Genomic DNA, 26,097 nt, shown 5'->3' with positions numbered 1-26,097 from the left:
ATGTCTCATTCAATTATAAAGTCGGTGCATTTCACTGGCACTTGCTTTTCATGTATTTATTTATTCAGTTTTGTATAGGCCTATATATATTTACCTGATAAAGAAACTAGTATATATATATATATATATATATATATATATATATATATATATATATATATATATATATATATATATATATACTACTTTATCAGATACGTATGTAACTGTAATGACTACAAAGTCGATCTCTCTCTCAAATTCGTCTCGCGTTCTGGATAATTTGTCGCTACAAAGCCTCAGATCCAAATGAAAGACTATGAATGAAAGTAATGCGTGGCCGAAGGTTGCACAATGTGCATTCAGATATTCAGAACCAGTAAGGCCACATTGAAAGTAACAGACAGTGAGTCATAAAATGGAAGGATTTTGTAGTCACTAAAGCAAAAAAGGTCCTTGTATATTATTCCGTGGACCACCAAAATGGATCGAACTAAAGTGTTCGAGATGTTTGTCAATCACGTGAGAGACGTAGACTCGGAGGCGTAGAGGATTTAAGAACTTGGTAAGGCTTACGTAACCTTCACGTGAATTCGGAGGCGTAGAAGATTTTAGAACTTGGTAAGGCTTACGTAACCTTCACCACGTGAATTACGAACTTTAATTTGCATAAGAGTTAAAGACAAAATTAATCTGGATTTATATCAATTGTCAAGGTTCTCTTATACGCAACGACTTATATTTCCAAGAAAATGGCAAAGTTTGTATGATGGTTGCAAGAAGTGAATGCAGCTTCAGGTACATCACTTAAATATACTATATAATCTTCTCTAGAAAACAAAAGAAAGGTAAAAACCTGTTTTTAAATTGATTCGACTTTGCATTTTTGTGAGTGATGTTTAAAGAAAACGGAAAACATGTGAACCAATGTTATTCTTGGAAAAGGGCATGTTCAATCAACGTCATTCTTGAAGAGCCCTTGCACTGATTTTTTGTTAAATGTAAAAAATAAACGTGATGTCTATTCTGTTGAGCATTTTATGAAATAGTTATGAATACTTAGATATAAAAATATCCTAAGGTTATGAAATAAATGCAAATAAAAAAACAATAAAAGTTTGTGTCGCGAAGACCGGAGCTCTCCACTGACAGTTGTGTTTATTTGACACATCATGGTTAAAACACGTTTACGTTTAGAGCAAACCGAAGACAGCTGTTGTATCATTGAATTTTATACACCAAGGTTGAAACGCGTTTACGTTTAGAGCAAACCGAAGACATCTGTTTTATTATTGAAGTTCTTGCACCACCCAGTGCAAGTTTTATATAATCAACATTAGTTCTCGGTACTGCAGAACAACAGCGGTTGCCCGCAGTAGCACAGACGTCATCGAGTCGAGAAGACAAATTTACCGCAAGTTAGACGTAGCAGCTTCAGAGAGAGGTAATTTAATGTTAGTTCTTTTACGCGAGATATGAAACCGAGCGATAAGATAACCTAGAAACCTGCAACTTGCCCTCAAGAAGGACCTGTTGCACACGCCCACTGGGCTAAACATAGCCCACACAGGCTTTTCCTAAACAAAAATCATACCGTATGTTGGTTGGTTTGCTCTTTGTGTTTGCAAATGTTCAGCGTTTTGCACGCCATACCCAAAAGTCTAGCCATGCCCTGTGGCACTACTAACTACCCTAAGTTGGGTTAGTGCATACCGTATACCTCAGTAGGCTAAAACTACGCCCGACTATGTCTGATTTTAGTTGATAAGTTAGTAGCTAATGTGAGGTAAACATCACATGACCATTTTTTTTATTTGGTATTTTACTTTGAACCATTACAGTACTGTATTGCATTTTGGACTTAAGAACAGTATTTTCGTTTATTTTTATATTTGCCTTGAAAGTTTCAGACATTCGTTTGCAGGAAAATGAGTACTTTCAGAGATGGGAAACCCCACCCTTATTTCCTACTATTTGGGGGACTGCAGTGAGAAAGTTGGGTTTTTTTGGTGGGAGAAAAATACAAACTAGTAAAATCTAAGGATCTTAATCCCATTGAGATTTGTCATTCAGATTAAGGTAAGATTGTCAAATGTTTTCAAACTAATATCATGCCCTAGGGTAAGGACCTGGTACCCAAGGTGGTAAAATTTTATGTTTCCAATAAGACTCCAGTCATTCATTTTTGCATGAAAAACCATTTTGGGTTTTCCATGCAAAAGTGGGTAGGAAATGATAGGAAAAAATTTTAGAAAAGAACCTAAAAATTCCAACCTGTATGGAAGGGTGTTTGGGGGTTACAGTTTTCCTGTATTAGCTATGGAATGGGGGTGGTATTGTCTTACCTTGTAAGTCGTAATTTTATTCATTTTTTTATTTATCATCCATGCATAGTGTTTATGGGGTTCAAAATAATGAGAATGAGGAGCTGTTTTCAAAAATGCACATTACAGTTTCATATCATGTATTGGCAACTTATAAAATAATACCCCCTAGGTTAGGTTAGGTCATTTGCTGACAAAGTAAATGTCAGAAGTGTTCAAAGCTCATAAAGAATTTGTGAAAATAATATTTTCATTTTCAAAATGCAATAATGGTTGAAAATAAAATTTTTGTAACCTCATGGCCTAGTATAGGTTAGAAGGTAAAAGTTCAAATGATGTAGGTTCATATTGAAATTTAGCTTTCTGTTAGGTTCTTCTTACTAACATTGATGTATAATTTAAGGTTACCAAGAGGGTAAATCAGATTACCTAACTTCATGTTTACGAAGCATAGCCTTGATAGCAGTTCCAAATAGGGCTTGACTTACGAGCCTGGGTGTTTACTAAAGGCCAGTATTTCCTTTGTAGTATTTTATAATCAAACTAAATGGTTTTTGTGATATAGAAAGTTCCCCAGTTATCCTTAATGTTGGGGGTCTTTTCAAGTGTTAAAGGAAATGTGGATCTATTTCTAACGGGTATTCCTCCGCTGGTAGTGACATCACAGATGTTTCAAAGATTGTTGCGATGCTCACCCATATCCAACAGGAATATGCAAATTACTTTTTTGTCATGGTGATCATTGTCAAACAAATTAAAATCTTTCAGACTCTACTTTTATATAAATTTGGTATGATAATTCCAATAATTATTTTAATTGTGTACCAACTAATGTAGCCTATAACCTTTACATGGTGCTTGGGAATAGACTGGGTAATCAAAAGTTTTGAAATGTTTAGAAATAAATTGTATGGGTATCCATTTAGTTTTGTCTTAAGTTTAGAAGCATTTGTGAGCAAATCCTTTATGGCAATGTTATTGTAGTAGTTTTGAATTAACACTTTTAATATATTACTCTACAATACTACTATTTTATGGATATGACCCATTGATCTTGTTACTTTACATCATACTATGGAGACATACTTGTGGCCACGTCAGCCATTTTTAATCTGAAGTGTTTGTTGCCTATACTGTACAGTGATATAGGTAGCTAACACTAGGCAGTTTTTAATAAACACTTGTTCCTTTTATTGCTACTGGACTGCTACTACAAAGGACCCACAGAGTACCATGCATAGCAGCAAATTGCTTAATCTGCATTTTGCCTGTGAAAATGGCTCATCATTACCTGCTGTGAGCCAGCCCCTGAATGAATAAAGGAGAATTTGGTTGGTTGCCTGGCATGTAAAATGTGCAACATGCTCCTGGCAGCAAGTTTAAATGATGAAAGAGCTCATTTCAAGCTGGCTTTATGAGTTACAGGCAGTCCCTGGCTACTAGTGGCATTGGTTAACAGTATTTCAGTGTTACAGCTTGGTTAGTGATATCATTAACTAGATTTTTGGTGCCAGTAAATGATTTTTGGCGCTGGTAAGTGGTTTATCAGCATCGGTAAGTGGTTTATCAGCGTCGGTAAGTGGTTTATCAGTGCCGTTAACTGGTTAATAGTGCCGTTAAGCAGTTTATCGGCAATTTTTGCTTATTGGCGATTTTCAGTTAGCGTCACTCGGCCAGGAATGGAAACCCTGCCATTAACAGGGGACTGCCTGTATAGGTTTCAGTAGGAGTAGGGAAGGAGGAGATTACATCATTCTGGCATAACTAGCAGGGTGTGTTTCCATCCCTCTCTGAGCAGAATCCATGTTTTTTGGCCAATACTCCAGAAGTAGTGAATTCCAGGAACATGCACTTCAGCTCATTCAGTGGAGACGAAGAGTGACATGCAGTGAATATATCCACTGAAATTTCCCTTCTGAATCTGAAAGAAGTAGGGAACAGTCTTCTGCTTTACATGTGAGAGATACCTCAGATGAGAACCTTGCTTCTCCCATGCAGCAATCAGACATTGAAGGGGACCTTGATAGTGTCCACCCAACACCCCGTTTAGCAGGTACCGATATACTGTATTGATTTATCTGGGACTTCTGTCCTGTTGGAAGTGGTGATGTGACTGTCTTGGCCCAGTCAGTTCATGCAAGCTTCCTTCTTGATAGGGAAATTCCACTTGCTGTTCTTTCAGAATTCAGGGAGGAAATCATGGAGAGTATCAATGATGACTTTGCTGCTGAGTGTCAACATGTCAGAGATGCTATCCATGGTTCCCAAGAGGAATTTAGATCTGCCCTGGGTATGGAATTGAGTGTGATGTGTAAAACTTTCTTATCCTTTAAACTAGAGGATAGAGAGGTTGCACAGTCTGCCCCAAGCAGAGATTGGTTTTCCCACCAAAAAACTTAGGTCATGGGAACAGGGTAATAAAAAACACAAGCCCAAAAACAAAGTTGAATCAATTGTCTAGATCCCCGTTGAAATCAGATTGCATAATAAGAGACAGCCTACTAACTTCCAGAGCTCTGACTGGTAACTGATATGACCATGTCAGACTATAAAACCTCAAATCAGAATTTAGTACAGGCAACAATATCCACCCCTAAGAATGATGCTGATAACCCTTGGGAAGACGACTCGGTGTACATTCTTTCAGCAGGTGGAAAATACCTGATTAATGAAAGGAAAATTAATATTGAGGTTGAGCTTGTAGAATTTCAGGACAGAGCAGCCTTTCCCAATACTGAATGGTGCTTTGTCCCTCTTTCAATAGGAATAAAGAAACTGTTGAAGCAGATAGTTATCCTTCCTATTATATAGCAATGAAAGTCATAGAAGCAACCTTTCTCCAGTTTAATGGAAAATGTAGCACAAAAACAATTTTAAAGAACCAAATTAATTGGTATAGCAGTAAATTTGAAATTGTGGAGATCAATGTTTATTCATTTGTTGTATTATTCCCTATCATTGATTATATAAAGTGCTGAATATTATTTTTTTTTTTTTACAGATCTTTTACTACTTTTATACTCATAACTTGGACGACTACATTTTTGGTCAGGAGTAGAGAAGAAGGAAAGTAGAGTAGCATAGCCTAGAGAAATACAGACTTGCTTTTAGGTATGGCTGGATCTGCTGTATCCCCAACATCCCTAGTTGAGATAACTGTATCGTGCAGGTAAGCATGAATTTTTTGTGCATCTTGGTCAGGAGATTTCATTGTCTAATACAGTATTTCAGTAGTAGTAAGAATTTTAAGGATAGAAATAACAAGTCTGCCAATGTTTCTTAAAATTAAGGTGGATTTTCTTAGTGACAAAATATATGTTAATTTGGAACTATATTGCCTTTTACAGTTCTAAGTTATTCTTTAGTTTGCTTTGTTTCTTGCCTATTTGTTGTGCAGTACAGTAATTTTCTTTTGTAGTTGCAGTAGTACATCAGAAAGTCTTTTACAGTGAAAACAAAAAGATTCTTTCTTCATTGCTTTAGTAGGTTTTTAATAAATCATTATGTATAAGAAACTTTACATGGTACTGTTCATTAACTGTATAAGCAAAAATGATGAAAATTTCAAGACTCCGTTTATACTTATTTACCTAACTTGTAGACCCACCACCCATCTGTAAGATTTTCATAAAGAAACTGACTTCTTTGCAAGTTTCTTTTATTTGAAAAATTTGCAATATTCATCAATAAATTTGGTCTTCATGTTGAAAAGCATGAACCAAAGAAACTGGCTTTCATAAAATACTGTTTTATGCAAATGCCGTTAGTTTACATGGGCCTATCTCTGTGGTCAGTACTCCAAGAGACACACCTTATACTGAAAAAGAACACTCCCCCTTTTGGCCACACATCCAGGAACCCCACCACTACAAACAATTGCCAGTCATTCTTGTGTGCCTTCAGCCTAGAACAAGTGTCACTGCTAATTTTTATTTTGGATAGTTTTTCCTCTGCTTTCTAGGGCTTTTGTCCTAGCAGAAGATTAATGATGGATTGTGTTTATTTTCCATGGAATTTATAATTGTTGATGTGACAACTATTGTAACTGTAGCTGATCATTTGAACTGACCAGATTCATGACTTACCTTAGCTAGCTGGTTTAGGTTTGCTTTACCCAGTTCAGTCAGGTAGTGTTACCAGGCTGTATAAGTCAAGTACTGCCTTTTATTTGTGAGTTTTTAGATCTTTTTTATATATCATTGTGTCTTGATATTATATCAGGAACTAGGGAACTGATTTTTTTATCTGATTGTTCTCAGTATCAATGTGTTTACAAAATTTTACTATGATCTGTTGAATGCATTCTTTCCAATGTTTGCAAAATACTGATTAAAATCATCTGTTCTCCTCTAAGCATCAGTGTCTATATTCTCGAGTGATCCATGAGATTTTTTGTTTGTAGGTATTATTTTCTTGATGACATTCTATGTTCCCTTCGTGTTACCCTTACATTTAGAGAATTCTTCTTTTAAGTTATTTTTCTTCTTATAGGACAACATCATTTTGACATGTTTCTTTTCCCATCTGTAATTAGTAGACCAAAATATTGCACTGTATCCAGTTTGAATGAAAAGTTCAGTTTGACTGGAAAAGTCCATTACTCTTACGAGACTGTTCTGCTTTGGGGACTGGAAAAGTCCATTACTCTTACAAGACTGTTCTCCTTTGGGGACAAGTCCAGAGATTGCACCTCCACAAAATTAGGCTGTGATGAAATAAAGAGTGCACGTATGAAAAAAAAAATTAATTTTATTTAGAAAATACAGTAGCTGTATTTTTTAAAAAAATAATTTGTTTCACCATAAACCAGGTATATATGAGTTACCAAAATTTAAATTTAAGTGGGAAAGATTGAGCTGTTTAATACCCCAAGATTGGTTTGTTGAGCATTGCGGGATCCATGGAAGAACTCTTGGGATGAGATATACAATTAATGGCTCTTTGAGAGTGCATGGTGGAAATAACTGAAACCATGACATTTTAAGTAGCAATAAGAGGTTTGTAGAAACTTTTTCCCAGCTTAATCCCCAGTCAGGGTAGCTGTTTATGATGAGCCTTTTTCAGGTGTTCCTTCCAGCACTCATTAAAGGTTCATTTTATAAATTGGTTTGGCATGCCCTTTTCAGTTGGACCCTTCTTATCTGGGATTGGAAAAAATAAAAAGCTGAATTATTTCTAAGGATAACAGCGCAAACTATCAGTCACAAACTTGGGGTGAGTCTGTTCCCTGAGGCACACATCCACTGGCACATTTGCACCCCCGTGCAAAACAGTTCCACGAGGCTTCACAGTCATCTGAGTCCCCCTTGCCCGCATATTCCCCCCACTTTTTTTTTCATAAGCCAAGTCAAAGGAAATCCCTGATCCTTACACTGTATAGCATCCCTCAATTTCCACTTGTTCTTTCTCCTTCTGTTGTCCGTTATTAGTTAGTTGGCAGATTCTGTGGAGTTTAGTGAGGCAGCAGCTCAAAGGCCTCACAGGGGACATCCATCGCCACACTGTCTTACAGTAGCCTTCCCCTTTGTGTGACAAGAATAGGTCTTTCATTTTTTATAAGGTTGTACCTCTATACTTCGAATGTTAACTCTAACTGCTGCGTCCAGTACCATGGGGAATGTTTGATAGTACTCTCCCAACTTGTAAGAAATTGTAAATAACCTGGAAAGTCTTCACCCTGTATGTCACCATAAAGGAGTGGATGAAATAATATCTGTTGTCTCTTGGCACTGATTCAGTCATCAGAGGTGTAGAAACAAACTTGTTAAGTCTTGCATCATATAAAGAACGTAAAACTTTCGTTCACTGAAACGCTAACAAGTTCATTAAAAGTATAGTTTCCTTACACCCTCCACTCAGATTAACCCTTAAACGCCGACTGGATGTATCATACGTCGACTAAAATTATCTGTTGGGTGCCGTGGATGTACCCGTCGTAATGCGATTACAAAAATTTCAACCTTTGGTCAACTTTGACTCGACCGAAATGGTCGAAAACACAATTGTAAGCTAAAACTCTTACATTCTAGTAATATTCCATCATTTACCTTCATTTTGCAACAAATTGAAGGTCTCTAGCACAATATTTCGATTTATGGTGAATTTTTGAAAAAAAACTTTTTTCCTTACATCTGTTGCAGTAACTCTGCTGAAAATTTCAGAAATTCTTTCATCATTTTGTCGTAATTTTGCACTGTTTTATATTAGCCGTTACATAAAGTTTTATATATGAAAATGTGTGCAATTTCATGTAAAATACAACAAAATACAACCATGGTTGTAGCTTTTACCAGTTTGAAATATTTTCATATAAATCATGATAACTGCCAAAATTTCAACCTTCGGTCAACTTTGACTCGACCGAAATGGTAAAAATGCAATTGTAGCTAAAAATCTTACATTCTAGTAATATTCAATCATTTACCTTCATTTTGCAACAAATTGGAAGTCTCTAGCACAATATTTCGATTTATGGTGAATTTTTAAAAAAAACTTTTTCCTTACGTCCGCGCCAGAAATTCTTTCATCCACGTTGTCGTAATGTTTGCACCATTTATATTAGTCGTTACATAAAGTTTTATATATGGAAAAATGTGCAATTTCATGTAGAATACAACAGAAAATAACTCATGGTTGTAGCTTTTATCAGTTTTGAAATATTTTCATATAAATCACGATAACCCAAAATTTCAACCTCGGTCAACTTTAACTCAATCGGAAATGGTAAAAAAACGCAATTATAAGCTAAAACTCTTACATTCTAGTAATATTCAATTATGTACCTTCATTTTGCAACAAACTGGAAGTCTCTAGCACAATATTTCGATTTATGGTGAATTTCTGAAAAAAAAAAAACTTTTTCCTTCACGTCTGCGCGTGAGTAATTCGGCGAACATCTCAGAAATTCTTTCGTCACGTTGTCATAATGTTTGCATCGTTTACATTAGTCATTACATAAACTTTTATATATGAAAATGTGTGCAATTTCATGTAGAATACAACAGAAAATAACTCCTGGTTGTAGCTTTTATCAGTTTTGAAATATTTTCACATAAATCATGATAACTGCCAAAATTTCAACCGGTCAACTTTAACTTGACCAAAATGGTTGAAAAACGCAATTGTAGCTAAAACTCTTACATTCTAGTAATATTCAATCATTTACCTTCATTTTTCAATAAACTTGGAAGTCTCTAGCACAATATTTCGATTTATGGTGAATTTTGAAAAAACATTTTCCTTATGTCCGCATGGTAACTCTTTAACATCTCAGAAATTCTTTTGTCACGTTGTCGTAATGTTTGCACCGTTTTATATTAGTCGTTACATAAACTTTTATATATGAAAATGTGCGCAATTTCATTTTAGAATACAACAGAAAATAACTCATGGTTGTAGCTTTTATCAGTTTTGAAATATTTTCATATAAATCGATAAATAGAAAAATTTGACTTTCTGTCAACTTTAACTCAACCGAAATGGTCGAAAACTGCAATTGTAGCTAAAACACTTACAGTCTAGTAATATTCAATCAATTACCTTCATTTTTCAACATACGGAAGTCTCTAGCACAATATTTCGATTTATGGTGAATTTTTGAAAAAACATTTTTTACGTCCGCGCGTTATGAATTCATGCATCATTTTGTGATAATATTTTCTCTGTGTTGCTTTGGTCATTTTACAATTTGCTATATACCAAAATCATCGCAATTTAGTGTACAATAGAAAGAAAAAAAAATAACCCGTTAGCTTTAACCGTTTTGCTCACAACGCGATTTGTATAAAATTATATATGAAAATTTTTTTTTGCGCTGTCATATTTCAATATTTATATTTGATAATGATATTTTTTTTTCATTTCTAATGGTTGCATACTAAACTTCAGGCAATGACAAAAAGGAGCCAAAATGAACTCTTAATCTTAAAAACTAGCGTGCTGTGATTTTTGAAAAAACCTTTTTCCGCTTAGTGCTAACTCCCGAATGCCGCCAGCATACGGGAGACGTTTTTGTAAATAGAGGCTCGGCGTTAGAGGGTTAATCAGTGGATAAAACAAAAATGTGATATCACCTAGGTGAAGACCTAACCATGAACCATTTGTCTCTTTCAGTCAGCGTTTATTTGAAATTAGATATTTTTTAACTGCAGAGGCCAATAAAGGAAATAACATGTAAATGTTTGTTTTATGCTTAGGAAATTAATAAAAAAGAGTTTTATTTTTTAGAAATTTTACTTAGCATTCCTTGAATTGTTTTTATAGGATTTGGGGTGCTCATGATTGGAATATTTATATTACAAGAATTGTCTTTGGTAAAATCCCCAACGTGTTTGAATACTGTACCATTTAATGAAACTGGAATTGTAAAAAGTATGTTTATTTTTCAGGAATCTTAGAGATACTGATGTATTCTCAAAGAGTGACCCCATATGTGTTCTCCTGTATCAGCCATTTGGATCTGCACAGTGGACAGAACTGAAGCGCACCGAATGCATTGATAATACATTGAACCCAGACTTTGCAACTAAAATCCCGGTTACTTATCACTTCGAAGAACAGCAGCATTTAAAGTTCCTAATATATGATATTGATTCTGACAGTCCAAATTTAGCTCATCATGATTTCATTGGGGAGTATGAATGTACTTTAGCTCAGTTAGTAAGTGCTCGCACAGTACATAAACCTTTAGTCAATAAGGAATACAGTGGCGACAATGGCTCAATCCTCCTTGTCACAGAAGAACTCAGCTCATGCAAGGAAGAGCTAGTGGTACAGTTTGTGGGTAAGAAACTTGAAAATCGCAGTTGGTTTAGCTCACTTAACCCATTTCTGGAATTCTATAAAGCAAATGAAGATGGAACTTTCACTCTCGTCCACCGTACCGAGACTGCACGGAGCACTGAGGCACCAGTTTGGAAAGAGTTTTCTGTTCAGCTTCGCACGTTTTGCAGTGGTGACTATGAAAGAAACATTAAAGTGAACTGCAGGGATTTTAAGTCAAGCGGGAATCATAAGCTTATTGGTGTTTTCCACACAACAGTGAGTAAGCTGATGGAAGGTCCTGGTGCTACTAATAACTATTGGGTTATAAATGAGGAGAAACAGGTATGTAACACTCTTTTGTTCTTTGTCCAGACTGTAAAACTCTTCAGTATCTCATTTCTGAATGGTGTCATTTTAAATTTCAGTTAATTGTTGATTATATGCTCCTATAAATATAGCACATCTAATTTATACATAATCTGTCTCATAACACATTTTATTTATACATAATCTGTCTCAGGTGGCGAAAGCAGACAGTTCCAAATTGATGAAATCAGTTGGATGAGTTACCTTTTTTTCAGATGGGATGGTTGCTTCTTCATTCACTATATCTCCTCATTATTCTGCTTATATCATTTCAGGGCAGTGATGGTTACTTCTTCATTCACTACATCATCTCATTATTCTGCTTATATCATTTCAGGGCAGGTTATCTGATTGAAGCTGTTCATATTTCTGTTAATCTCTGCATGTTTAATTCTAGATAGTCTTACATATCATCATTTATTGCTTTCTCAAGTAGCAAAGATGATTTCATTATCTAAGCTTATCAAAAATATAGCCTGAGCACTCTTGTATTCTGCCATTGACTGATAGCTAGTTGATATTTTGTGTATACATTTGATGTAATTGTGAATACCTAATTTAATTTTTTAATAAATTATCACTTTATTTTACTATACTTGTACTATTGCAGTTCCAGTTGCTTCACAACAAATCCATTATTTAAATTAGACCATGTTCATTGTCTTCACAAATCCTTGACACCACTTCCAATTAAATAAATCTTCTGCTGTCTGGACAGCTGGAATTTGCATGTTGACTGAATGAGCTTTATATATATGCTTTTCATTATTTCTTTGTTATTCTGACGTACTCTCTTTTCATTCAAGTAAACATTCGTATTTTTCCCTTTTTCTATATTTTATTTTATTTTATTTCCCTTTATGCACACTAACAGTTACTCCCATTTTACTGTAGCTCTGTTTTTCTTGTGGGGTGTTCTGATTTTTGCAACTTCAATCTGCCATATTAGAAACTATTGCATCAAGGAAAAGTATTGAAAATACAGTTTGTTATTGATTGTATAAAAAAATACTAGCCTAAGTTAGTCAGCGTTATGTTTTTCCAGTTCTCCGTTGATTTTTTTTTTATTAAATCTGGATTTTGGTGAGTTTATGATTATGTTGTCTTGGACTTATTATACGTGTTTAGGAGTTGCATCTTTTCATTTTCAGATTAAAAAAAAGTTGCTCATGAATATTTACAACATTTATTTTGGATTCAGTGTTTCTAGGAGTACGTATTCTGTTTCTGCTGTTACTCCCATCTTATTTTTTGCTTGGTTGACATCGTTATTACTAATTAACAAGGAGTAGGCTGGTTATTGGTAGCGGGATGTCGGTTTTGTCTGATACTATTGATTTTTATCAATATTTGATATTTTGATGTGCAGTTGTAGAGAAGGAAAATTACTGTTTCCTTGCTCCAATTATGCCTTCTATGAACTTGGAGATGTATGGTATTATATTCTATGCCACAGAGTAACTGGTAGCCATGGGAGCTGGTTTCCTGCCTTTGGGAGAACTTTCTATAAAGGAAATTGCACTAGCAACAGGAGCTGTGCTAAATCTGTGTCAACATTTTAGAGATTTCTGTGTACTCTGACACCTGGAGTTTCATTATTGTAATCCTGTCAGTTTCATGATGAAAATCTTTCACAGAATTTTGTCTTCCCAACCCTACTGATTGCCCTTAGCTGTATCTTAGACTACATGAAAAATGAGGTTCTTATTTGCCAGGAACAGAGGATCTACGAGGCCGTTTGTGCAGTCCCGCTGTCCAACCAGAACATACTTTTTCTTGTGTACAGAAAAATACTTCCTGTACAAAGTCAAAATTGATTCATTCAGTGCAAACCCATCAGTGACAGTAATCCATATTCACGGACTTCACAAGTCTTAGACAGGACATTCCCGAAGAAAAAGTCCATCTGCTGGTTGCCCATGCTGTGCATGCTCCTTGCTTCTCTGTGATCTTCACATTTCTCATGGAGTCGAGCTTATGGTTGCAAGAAGAAAGTATAGCTGGGGAGGACCAGAAATGTTATAGATAGCTTTTTGTCCAAGAAATAAGTTTCCATTAAAAAAATGTCAGTTTGTAAGACTTGTAAAGTAATAATTTACTTTAGCACAAATTCCAGTTTTATGAGGGCATATCTAGCTGCTGAAGAAACCTCAAATTAGCAGACTTGAATGGAGGAGCCCATGGGGCTTGAGATTAGCAAAGAAACCCAATGCCCAGTGGGACAAGGAGTCATATCTGTAGATACAAAACCCTGTGCATGCAGATGAAAAGAATGTTGGAAATGGGAATATAGTAACACAGATGTAGATTAGGGTGTACCCAGCAAACAGGAGTTGCAAATTTTTGCTGTCTCCTAATTTGCAGGATGGCAAGGATAAAATAAAGATTGTGACGTAAGGGAGTAATAACTGCTTACTAGAAGGGTCCAATAGGCACAGCCTGGAAAGAGTATGCCATCATCCCTGGACAGTCTGTCTACCCTTGAGGTCATGAGAACTGACACCAATGGGTGGCAGTCCAAATACAAGGCGCCAGGATTTCTCATTGAAAGTTAAGGAAGAAAATGTATGAGCATATGCTTTAAAGTAGTGCCAGTTGTTTGAATTTCTTAGTATCACTTAGTAAAAGGACAGACTATGTTTGCAAATCTGTAGATGTAGTTTTCCTGTTGAAAAATTGTCTCTTGATGGAGGAAAGAAGAAATCATTTGCCTGAAATGCATTATGTGAGCAGATGGGGAAGAGGGAAGAACCCTGTAGTGACAGGTGGACTCAGTGACCTCTGAAGGAGGGGCTGAGAGAGCAGTAAGAAAAAGAATTGCTGCAGCATGAATGAATGAAGAGAGATACTTAGATTACAGGTAGATAAAAATGCCCCACTAGTAGAGAGAACTAATACTTTTGATGGCCATGGACAGGGAAAATGGCGTTTGATGTGAAAAGGTGTGACCACAGAATTGTAAGATTCATGGCCGGATTTTGATGGAGAGATTGTATTTTGAATGGAGAATTACTGGAGAGATTTGGCATCAAGAGGCTAAAAAACAAAGACAGATGGTTTGTACTTTTGATGAAAGAATGAGGACCATTTGTTCAGAAAAGCAGCTCCTTCCAATCTTCTCTGTCCGGTGATCTCTCTGGTCTGCTGAACTCATGTCAGATCTAGGTCTTTATCCTTTCCCCTATTTCCATGGTGGGTCTCCCTACAAGTCTTTATCCTGCTAGTTCCATATTGATTGCTACTTATTAACAGTTCCTAATCTGTGCTTATCACATGTCCAGACTACCTCAATCTTTGAGATCTCAGCGTATTTTCCAGCTGCTAGATACTTCATCTCTAAACCACTACCTTATTCACAATGCTGTGTGATCTTCCCACCACAATCTGGCCATCAATCTTAACTTTCTTTAGTCACACCTTTTCAAAATCTCCGTGAAAAGCTGAAATTAAAATGTTTACGATGATGATTGTAATGACATTCCATGGCTAGAAGCCTCAAGTCTGGTGCTAGTCATTCATCTAGAATTGTTTGGATAGTACTGATTATGGTTGTTGTTGCTCGAAATTATAGTGAATATCAGACAGTTGATATTTTTCTGCTAGTTGTACACAGTGAACATTAAATAGGCAAAAATTTTTATATCAATCATAAACCCATTATGGTACAGTATAGGTTTTATCATAAAGGGGTCACCCCAGCATCCTAACTGAAACTTGCTGTACACCTGAGGAGTTTGGTGCAAGGGGCATTGAGTCACATTGAGGACTCAAGAGCTTATGGAGTGTAATGTCTTCCACAGTTTCTCTGGGGACTGTACTTCGTAATACAGGTATGGCAAGGAGCTTTTCAAGACATCTATATTTGGTGTTTCAGGTGCACTTACATTCTTGTCATTTATCATTCATTATACTTCAACCAGAAGCCTTTTAGGTTTGATCCCCCTCCTGTCTTCTGTGCATTGTTTGGATAGATTTTCAGCTTTATCTTATTTTAGTTTTTACCTGTTCTTTAAGGTGAATCTTTTAAGCCATATCTATGAACTCTGACCTAGTGGTCGGATTAAATTACTTCACTGCATGAAATTTTTAAATTACGCAAAATCTGAGAGTGCAGTGCTGTATACAAACTTGGCTCCTAACAGGTTGGCTTGATTATGTTTTGCTACTGGATCAAGTCAATTTTTTTATGTATAGTGCCTTCACAAATTTACTAAACAGGGTTACTCTCTGGAAACAGCTACACAACCCCACAGTTTGTATATTATGAAGCATTGAAATTACTTCAGGATTAAAAATTTACTTTTCCATGCTTATCAAATTTGCTTTTGAGTCTACTTGAATAAGAACTTGAGTCTCTTGTATTCTATAAGAATTACTAGTAAATTGTCTTTTACCAGGGTTCAGAGTCACTTCTTTCTTGTTGCTGTCCACAAACTGGCCAGGTACTGTATTTTAGGATAAAGCATTAGTTATATTGAATACAGTGGGACAACTGTTAAGACATAGTTAGAATAGATATTTTGTTAATGTTAGAAATAGCAAATTTGTTTGAGTTTTGTAGATTTTTTATGTATTTCTTTTTAGTCTCTGTATCAAGAAGAGTTTATATTGCAATTGATAGTGCTCATAGATCCATTTCTGCACTAACATAGATATCTGTTGGATTTAAACGTTGAGATTTTAACTAATATGCAGAATGTTGGTCATGCAGTTTAGTAATTTCGTATCATCACAACTCTTTCTTTAATCCACCACCACCATTGCTAGACTAATTTTACCTTGTAGCCTTTCTTGACATGATGATGCTTTTATACCGTATGTAGATCAAGCTGCAAAGATAAATTTGTTCACAACAAACTCATTATTTGTAAGGATCCAAAATTTGTGGTCTTTCCAAATCTAAGACATTCTATTCCATATCCAAAAGAACATGACTGCTTGACAGTGCATGCTTTTTATGGATCTTAGTACAGTATTCCAGAGTGCAGAAAGCTTCCTATTCAGTTATGTGGCCTATTGATATCAAGGTTTTCCATTTTCTAGACTTTTGGATGATTTTTATCCATGATTGATAATTTAATTCTATTCTTTAATCATGCTGGTTTTTATTCATTAGAATGTGACTCTCTTTTTTTTGGTATAAGAATAATTTTGATGACATCCCATGTAGAGCTTTTCTGTGTTATTGAGGGGGGGGGCATTCACTGTAGTACAGTACTGCAAGTTTTCCACTTATCATTATATTTTTCTACACTTCAGGGTTTTCATTACTTTCTTGATGGCAGTAAATGATAATGATTTATGAGCAACAGGCATTGCTAGATACCGGTAGGCAAGTTAGCTTGTTTATAAATTAATTTTGCACACTTTTTACCATGGTGTTAAAGAGCTAGCTACTCGAGTGCTAATTAACTGCTGACTAGTTTTCCTTCTGTATGTTTTATATATTTGTATTATGAATTTAGGTTTTTTCATTATTGCTGCAGCAGTTTCAGCTGTAAATGTTTCCCTTTGCATATCTTTATTAAAGTAGTTTAGAGAGTTTTTACCAAATTAGTTTAGAGAAAGTTTTGACTAACACCTTTCTTTATTCTTCGTTCAGTTCTGTAGCTGGTAGGTTTTGTCTTTTTAAAGAATATTATGATAGATTTCACTTTACCAGTAATTTTGCGGATGAAACAGATTGGAACAGTATTTATATGTTTTGGCTACACTGGATGACTGCAGTTACTAGGAAGTATCAGATTTAAATTACCTATACCTTATTTTTATTTTGTATACTCTATTTGTATTTTACTTCATTAGAGGAATTTATTTTGTGATAGAAATTCATTTTCGCTATTGTGGTTCGGATTCCACAATCTAGGTTTGTTGCTAAGTAACCAATTGGTTCTTAGCCACGTAAAATAAGTGTAATCCTTCGGGCCAGCCCTAGGAGAGCTGTTAATCAGCTCAGTGGTCTGGTAAAACTAAGCTATACTTACTTTAGAGGTACTGCCCTTTGTGGACCACTGTAGGTGTATGTCATTGAATTTTGAAAGGTACCTTATTTTCAGTTATTGTTTAGCAAAAGTTAGCAGTAATGTTGCCCACTTGTTCTCTCATTTTAATAGTTAAAGTAACAAAGCTACTGCAAGTTTCTGAAATTCACATTTACTTGTGTATTTTCTTTTGAAATTGAAATGGAAAGTTTGAGATTTGTTAAGAACACAAAAATTTGGCATATTTATAAGTAATAAGTTTGTATTATTAAGAAAAGTTTGCATTTAAAAATAGTTGGGTATGGTTTCACAATAACCCATTACTCTTAATTAGCCTTCTTCTGTGGGTGATATCCATCCCAGATAATTCAATCCCTCTATAAAGTAAGCAGAAGTCAGTCAATAGCACTGTGAATAAGTGGATGGGTCTAGATCCTCCGTAGCAGCTATTGTCATTCTTCTTGGCTGCTGTGATTCTGAGATATCTTTTGTTCAGGCATGGACTTATTCCTTCCATCTTTTGTATAATCAGTTGTTATTCACGTATGCAATAAGGTGGTTGGTGATTGCATCATGTCTGAAGTTGGCATTGGATATTTACTGAATAATCATTGATTCAACAACTAGTCAGTGAAGGTTTGGAGTTACTGGATTTGTGCAGCTTGCTGAAATATTCATGTTAGTACTGGTTTTCTTATGTTTGATTAGAAAAAATAATTTTGTAACATTCAAGTTTCTTGAACATCTCTCTTTTTGGAGGTACTGCCTTTGTGTAAGATTTTGGATTAGGATACTTGATAAAGCATTGTGGCTCTATGTAAGTTCTTTTTCTCTTACTCCTCACTGTGCCTCCACAGTTGCTTATGTCATTTTGCTCCAGATTAACAAACCAGTTTTTATATTAAATTTGGTAATCCTTGCATTTTGTGTATCTTGGTATTGGTGGTTTGTTATTAATGTTGTCTGTTTATTTGTATTAACCCTTAAACGCCTACTGGATGTATCATATGTCGACTAAAATTGTCTGTTGGGTGCCGAGTGGACGTACCGTACGTCGACTACAAAAAATTTCAACCTTCGGTCAACTTTGACTCGGCCGAAATGGTCGAAAAACGCAATTGTAAGCTAAAACTCTTACATTCTAGTAATATTCAATCATTTACCTTCATTTTGCAATAAATTGGAAGTCTCTAGCACAATATTTCGATTTATGGTGAATTTTTGAAAAAACTTTTTCCTTACGTCCATGCGGTAACTCGGCTGAAAATTTCAGAAATTCTTTCGTCATTTTGTCGTAATTTTTGCACCGTTTTATATTAGCCGTTACATAAAGTTTTATATATGAAAATGTGCACAATATCATGTAAAATACAACAAAAAACAACCCATGGTTGTAGCTTTTATCAGTTTGGAAATATTTTCATATAAATCACGATAACTGCCAAAATTCGGTCAACTTTGACTCGACCGAAATGGTAAAAAAATACAATTGTAAACTAAAACTCTTACATTCTAGTAATATTCAATCATTTACCTTCATTTTGCAACAAATTGGAAGTCTCTAGCACAATATTTTGATTTATGGTGAATTTTTAAAAAAAAACTTTTTCCTTATGTCCGCGCCAGAAATTCTTTCGTCATGTTGTCGTAATGTTTGCACCGTTTTATATTAGTCGTTACCTAAAGTTTTATATATGGAAATGTGCGCAATTTCATGTAGAATACAACTGAAAATAAATCATAGTTGTAGCTTTTATCAGTTTTGAAATATTTTCATATAAATCACGATAACTGCCAAAATTTCAACCTTTGGTCAACTTTAACTCGACCGAAATGGTCGAAAAACGCAATTATAAGCTAAAAATCTTACATTCTAGTAATATCCAATCATGTACCTTCATTTGGCAACAAACTGGAAGTCTCTAGCACAATATTTCGATTTATTGTGAATTTCTGAAAAAAAAAAACTTTTTCCTTACGTCTGCGCGCTGTAACTCGACCGAATATCTCAGAAATTCTTTCGTCACGTTGTCGTAATGTTTGCATCGTTTTACATTAGTCGTTACATAAACTTTTATATATGGAAATGTGCACAATTTCATCTAGAATACAACAGAAAATAACTCATGGTTGTAGCTTTTATCCTTTTTGAAATATTTTCACATAAATCACGATAACTGCCAAAATTTCAACCTTCGGTCAACTTTAACTCGACCGAAATGGTCGAAAAACGCAATTGTAAGCTAAAACTCTTACATTCTAGTAATATTCAATCATTTACCTTCATTTTGCAATAAATTGGAAGTCTCTAGCACAATATTTCGATTTATGGTGAATTTTTGAAAAAAACTTTTTCCTTACGTCCGCGCGGTAACTTGGCCGAACATCTCGGAAATTCTTTCGTCGCGTTGTCGTAATGTTTGCACCGTTTTATATTAGTCGTTACATAAACTTTTATATATGAAAATGTGCGCAATTTCATGTAGAATACAACAGAAAATAACTCATGGTTGTAGCTTTTATCAGTTTTGAAATATTTTCATATAAATCACGATAAATAGAAAAAATTCTACTTTCGCTCAACTTTAACTCAACCGAAATGGTTGAAAACTGCAATTGTAAGCTAAAACACTTACAGTCTAGTAATATTCAATCAATTAGCTTCATTTTTCAACAAACGGGAAGTCTCTAGCACAATATTTCGATTTATGGTGAATTTTTGAAAAAAAACTTTTTTTTACGTCCACGCATTACGAATTCATGCATCATTTTGTGATAATATTTTCCCTGTGTTGCTTTGATCGTTTTACAATTTGTTATATACCAAAATCATCGCAATTTAGTGTATAATACAAAGAAAAAAAAATAACCTGTTAGCTTTAACCGTTTTGCTCATAGCGCGATTTGTATACAATTATATATGAACATTTTTTTTTGCGCTGTCATATATTTCAATATTTATATATGATAATGATATTTTTTTTCATTTCTGATGGTTGCATACTAAACTTCAGGCAATGACAAAAAAAGGAGCCATAAATGAACTCTTAATCTTAAAAACTAAGCGTGCTGTGATTTTTTTAAAAAACCTTTTTTTCCGCTTCGGCGCTAACTCCCGAACGCCGCCGGCATACGGGAGACGTTTTTGTAAATAGAGGCTCGGCGTTAGAGGGTTAAGTAGAAGATTTTCTGCAGCATTAAGTAGATTTTCTGCAGCAAAGTATTTTGACTGAGTAGTCCAAGTAGACTTTGTTATATGTACTATTTTATTGTGAAAATATATATTTTTTCTTCTTCTTCTCCTCCTCCTTCTCAGGTTAATCCTTTGGACCAGTAATTAAGTTTGGCTTGTCCGCCCCTCCAGTAGCTAACTAAGGATTGTTCTTATTGTTATAATCTTTTATATAATTTAGTTATATAGTTTTTATGCTGGTATGCAGTTAGTATTTATTACATTGCTCGATAGATAAGTTACTGCATTAAATCTTGTAACATCATAATATCAAGCATTTGTCAGTTTTTGCTTGTTATATAATAATTTTACTGGTGATGTTTGTCCTTTTTGCCATACCTGCTGAATGGTAATATTATTAATATTACAACTCATTCTTCACCTTTTATTGGTGTCAGTTTACAAAAATTAATTTTTAGGGGAAACAAGAATTCTTGGCCTCAGTCTCTTGCTCATTGGTGAAAACTCCATTGCTGTTATTTGTGTTGATGTGGCAGCAGGCCTTACACTCAGTGCTAAAAGTGTCAGTCCTGCTCCTATCACTGCAACTCCAGTTCGTTTGGCTACCACATAGAGGAAGCATTAGAAAACCAGTTAGTTGTATGCAATGGGGTTTCTTCAAAAGTTTATAACTCTTGATAGTGGAATTTTCACTACTACCAGTGCCCTGTTGATCCAATCACATTTCAGTTTAGCAGAGACCTTTGTGTTGAGCCATGCTCAGATATGCTGTATGGTGTTTCAGTATTGTATGGATTTAATTATTTCATCTTCTTGTCATGGTCCATATTAGTATCTTGAGGAGCACCACACTAGGCACACTCTTGGTTCTAGCCATTTCAGTGCCTTTATCCAAGACAACCAAACCAACTTGCAGGACCAGAGTAGCAAGTTGTGCCAGTGTTGGGCCATGAGAGTCACACTCAAGGGTATGGATGTAGACTAGACAAGCAACAAACCTGGATCCTCACCATGCCAGTTACTGCATCCAGAGTTATATGAATGTACAGACCAACAGCTCAAGGCCAAATCCATTTCAGGGGTAGGACATTTTTTATACCCTGAGTCACAATCAGAGCTCAAAAGGAGACCAGGGCTGCCCTTATATCAGGAGGCATGACTAGGGCTCTGTCAGTGCTTGAAGTAACAGCCATAGGCACATTACTGGTCTCTCACAATTTGAGACCAGGTCCAACAGGAAAAGTTACACCTAAGGAACCATACCCCAGCCAGGCCAGGCCCCTTACCAAGGGCTGAAGCTATGTCCAAAATAGCATTAAAGGATAGGGCTGCAACCCAAGTCTAGAGGGACTTAGCAATTCCAGAAACAATTTCCAAACTGGGAATATCTTCCTTGATGACTGCAGTGGTAGAATATTGCCTCATAGGACCCTGGGATCCACCCCCACATTCATCAAACTACAAGTTGACTGCTGTGTATTTTGTAAGAGTGACTGAAGTATCAAATGGATTCCAGGAAAGGGTCAAGTAAAAGTAATAGGTTTCTATGAAAAATCTTTTTGTTTTCAACATATTAATGCCTTGAAATTTTGAGGGATATTATCACTAATAATTTTATAATACTTTCTAGAGAAAGAAAGGTGCCAGTTATAAGAATTCTGGTGAAGTTGCAGTGAACACGGCTTATGTTCGACAAGTATATTCATTTCTGGATTACATCAAAGGTGGAATGGAAATTAATGCCTTTATTGGTATTGATTTTACAGGTACCTATATATTTTTCATTTTTCTTTTTTACATGGTTGTCTTTAAAAGCTTTTCCTAATGCACTATTTTGTTTAGTTTTATAGCAGTATTTTCAGTAGTACAGAACTGATTTTATTTTGGTCAAATCCACAGAAATATATACTGTATATATACAAGTTAAACCCATCATTATGTAAGGTTAAGGTTCATATAAGTGCTTTTTGCCAGGTTAATAAATTACCCTTGAAGTAATGAGCTTAGGATAGTTATTATAAGTCAGAGCTTGTTGAGAGAATCTCTCACAAGTCCATAAACAATCCATGTTGACAGTTTCGAAGATGTTTTGTCCATTTTAATTGGCAAATATGTCCTTTTGTTGTTTAGATTTTTTAATTTCTTTATCCACGTTAGGATTTAGCAAATCTTTTTTATTATCATCCCCTTACAAAGCATTCATGGGTATAGCCAAGGCTTCCATTGGATTGTCCCTATGTCTGTATGCATGCCTCACATTTAATAATAATTCTCTATGAACAGTAATAATTTTTTGGGGAAATTAAATTTAAACCATCCCCAACACTTTCCAGTCTCTATCTGATGTCAGCATATATATTTTTTATATTTTCCATTTATATATACCTTGCATGGTGTTAAAAGCCATGTTATCATCACTATAAATGGTATTCTATGTAGAATTATAACATTTATGCTACTGATATTACATGCTTATGCTATTAATGAATCTTTTTCCACTACAGATCCCATACTTTTCATATGTACAATACTGTATGTTCATTTTTAAAAGGTTTGTTAGCATGTCATCTAACATGCCTTCTTTAAAATCAATAAAATCAAACTACATATAGGTATAATTTATTCATTGCTATATATAATGGGACTAATATGAGGTGATACAAAATTTAACCTTAAACAATATATAAATACTCATATGATGTCACCTGTGGAAAATATAAAAAATATATTTTACAGTTATGGATTATTGATTTCAGGCATCTTGTCTCTGGAACTATTATTGTTATTAAAGAACAAGCCAGAAAAGTATTTAACTTACTGAGCAAACTTCAGCAGAATAAAATGCCCATCTGTGAAAGAAAGAGAATAAAAACATGACTATCAAGGACTTACCATATTTTCAGAATATTGTAAAGGAATCTCAAAGTTTAGAAAGAGACTTGACCCCCAGTGTTATGAACATAGTAATCAGCCTAGTATAAATGTACCATGTAAGTTTTGGCAAGAGAAGACCTTAAAAACATTTTTATCAACGATTTTTACAGCTGAATTAGAATGGTCCCCACAAATTGCATAAGCTTGATTTCCACTAGAGTAGTTATGAAATTATTATACTGTAGTGAACAGTTCAGAGTTTTTGGTATATTTCATTTTTGATCATTTTTCTTTTTATTTTTCTTTTTCTAGCATCTAATGGAAACCCACAGTCACCACAGTCTCTTCATTATATCAACACCATGAATCCTAATCAGTATGTCAGAGCCATCCAGGCGGTTGGAGAAATAGTTGAAGAATATGACACGGATAAGTTCTTCCCTGTGTTGGGCTTTGGCGCTAGGTTACCTCCTGATTTTTCCACTGCTTCGCACGAGTTCTTTGTGAATGGTGATCCTTCAAGTCCATATTGTTTTAGGGTTCAAGGTAAGTCTTCAGCAGTATTTGCATGCTTAAATCTGTTTTATTGATTTGGAGACATTGTTATTACAGGTATGTACTTTAAATTGCCTTAAAATATTAGCTCTTGATAAGTGAGGTCTATTTTATTCTCTCTTACTTTTTCTGTAGCGTATCTTTATTGGCTGTGGAAGATCAGGTAAAGGAAAGCTATGATTATTTAAAAGAAAAAAACTGTCCCCAACCTTTACTCCTGAGTCCTTGGTGTTAGAATGAGCTATTGGAATGTTAGTTTGTTTCCTTAGTTGTTTGTTTCTAGGAAAGCAGAGTAGTCCATGAGCAAACACATTAAAAAAACAGTTGTGTGTACTCTGTTATGATATTTAGCATTTATGTTAACACATTTTTCCTAGGTCTTAGCTATCTAAATGACTAGTGGTAAGTGCAACTTCCATGTAATTGAAATAAAATTGTTATTTTAGTTTCTAGGATGAAAAGCAGATTATTCCCATAAAACAGAGGGAAGTCTACAATATTGGAGTTTTGCATTTGTCAAGTAGTGTCAATCAGTCGGAGGAAAAAAAAATTAGATACAAATACTTATTTGAAGATGGTCTTGGCAGATATTATAATAGATATAGAGTGAAGGGCCAACATACAGCTGTTCTTGTAATATGGAAGAATATGCTTGACAGAATGCCTTGCCGGTTAGGCATTTGCATTTTAGGAGCAACACTTCATACAGTAATAAATGCATATATAATAGGCCTAATGCCAAGCTGTACATCTTATTTGCCCAATTACGATGAATATGTTTGGGTAAAATACACCAAAAGAAACTAACATCAATAGCTAGGAGTTATTACAGTACCCCAGTGAGAGGGATGTCTTGTAGCTTATGCTATTTTTATACAGTAATTCAAATAATTTTTTATTGAATGAAATAAACATTTAGATTATTAGAGTAATTCAAGAAAACAGTGCAATAATAAAATATTCAGTAAAATAAATATTGCAAATCAAAATGCATAAACTAATGAAGATTCACAGCCACTAGAATCGTTGTTTACATACAGTCAGCTTATTTAGCCATATGATTATTGTTGCTTTGGAAAATATGAAAAGGACAGAATGTTTTCAATGTACCTTTAATTCATTGGTGACTTTGCAATATACTATATATTTTCATGTATAAGACGACCTTTAGATAAGATGAGGTAAAAAACGATGACAAATTTTCATGAATTTATCTCGTATCTGTAGTATAAGGCGGCTGCTAAATTCCAAAACCACTTGTGTATAGGCTAGCTTTTGCAACAATAGTTATCTTATGAAATATTGGTTATGTAAAGATGATGATGTTACAAATGTCGTTTTACTTACTACATACTTAGAAATTCAAAATACCGTATATACTCGTGTATCATGCGACTTTTGAAGACCTAATTTTGAAGCTAATTTTAAGGGGGTCACATCATGCACGAAATATAAAATTAGCACATTTAGTATTCACATATTAGTATCGAATTATACAAACAATGAATATGCATCTTTTCCATGGGTCTTGTAACATTGTATGTGTTCGCATATTACTAATTGCGTTATAAAATGCAAACATAGCGATCATGCGCCATTTGCATTGCTTAGGTTTTTGTGAACGTGGACAACAATAGCTTCCAGAAATTTTTGTTTCAGCATCAATTCAATTCCGTTTAAACATAACCATGGGGGAAGGTTTCGTCCCATTTGCCATACACCTTAGAACAACAGTAAAATGTGTTCTTTCAAACACAGTAGTTTTGATTAAAATACTCTTCTCTCCAATATTATTTACGGTCGAGTTTGATGACATATCGAAGTTTAGGAGTTTCATCCATGTTGCCGATGCACTATAATTTATGGTCATTAGTGCTTGAACGTTGTTTGTTTTCTCAGCTGTAGCTACAACTTGCAGCTTAAATTTAGCAGTATATTTCCTTGCAATCTTTTCTCCATAGCGAGTACATATGGGTATAAAGTAAATATATATATCAGTCCTATTCTACTTAACGTCATTTGTAACATAATTACAGTAATTGTGTGCTATTGTACGATGGTT

The 26,097-nt window shown here is 34.8% G+C and overlaps 1 protein-coding gene across 2 annotated transcripts in view; it reads left to right on the top strand.

Moving 5' to 3' along the window:
• Window positions 1-1,194: 1,194 nt before the first annotated feature.
• Window positions 1,195-26,097, top strand: part of LOC136828349 (copine-8-like) — a 39,328-nt gene continuing 14,425 nt past the window's right edge. Inside the window, exons 1-6 of one of the 2 annotated variants that reach the window (XM_067086262.1) lie at window positions 1,264-1,423; window positions 5,305-5,472; window positions 10,691-11,408; window positions 15,830-15,874; window positions 22,237-22,372; window positions 23,793-24,026. In XM_067086262.1, coding sequence (XP_066942363.1) covers window positions 5,417-5,472; window positions 10,691-11,408; window positions 15,830-15,874; window positions 22,237-22,372; window positions 23,793-24,026 — 1,189 coding nt within the window. In that variant the 5' untranslated portion in view covers window positions 1,264-1,423; window positions 5,305-5,416. Of the gene's footprint in view, window positions 1,424-5,304; window positions 5,473-10,690; window positions 11,409-15,829; window positions 15,875-22,236; window positions 22,373-23,792; window positions 24,027-26,097 lie in introns of both variants that reach the window. The other variant, XM_067086263.1, reaches the window with a different exon arrangement.

The sequence above is a fragment of the Macrobrachium rosenbergii genome, chromosome 42 (assembly GCF_040412425.1).
Source record: "Macrobrachium rosenbergii isolate ZJJX-2024 chromosome 42, ASM4041242v1, whole genome shotgun sequence".
NCBI classification, from domain to species: Eukaryota; Metazoa; Arthropoda; class Malacostraca; order Decapoda; family Palaemonidae; genus Macrobrachium; species Macrobrachium rosenbergii.
This window is presented reverse-complemented; position numbering and strand designations above follow the sequence as displayed.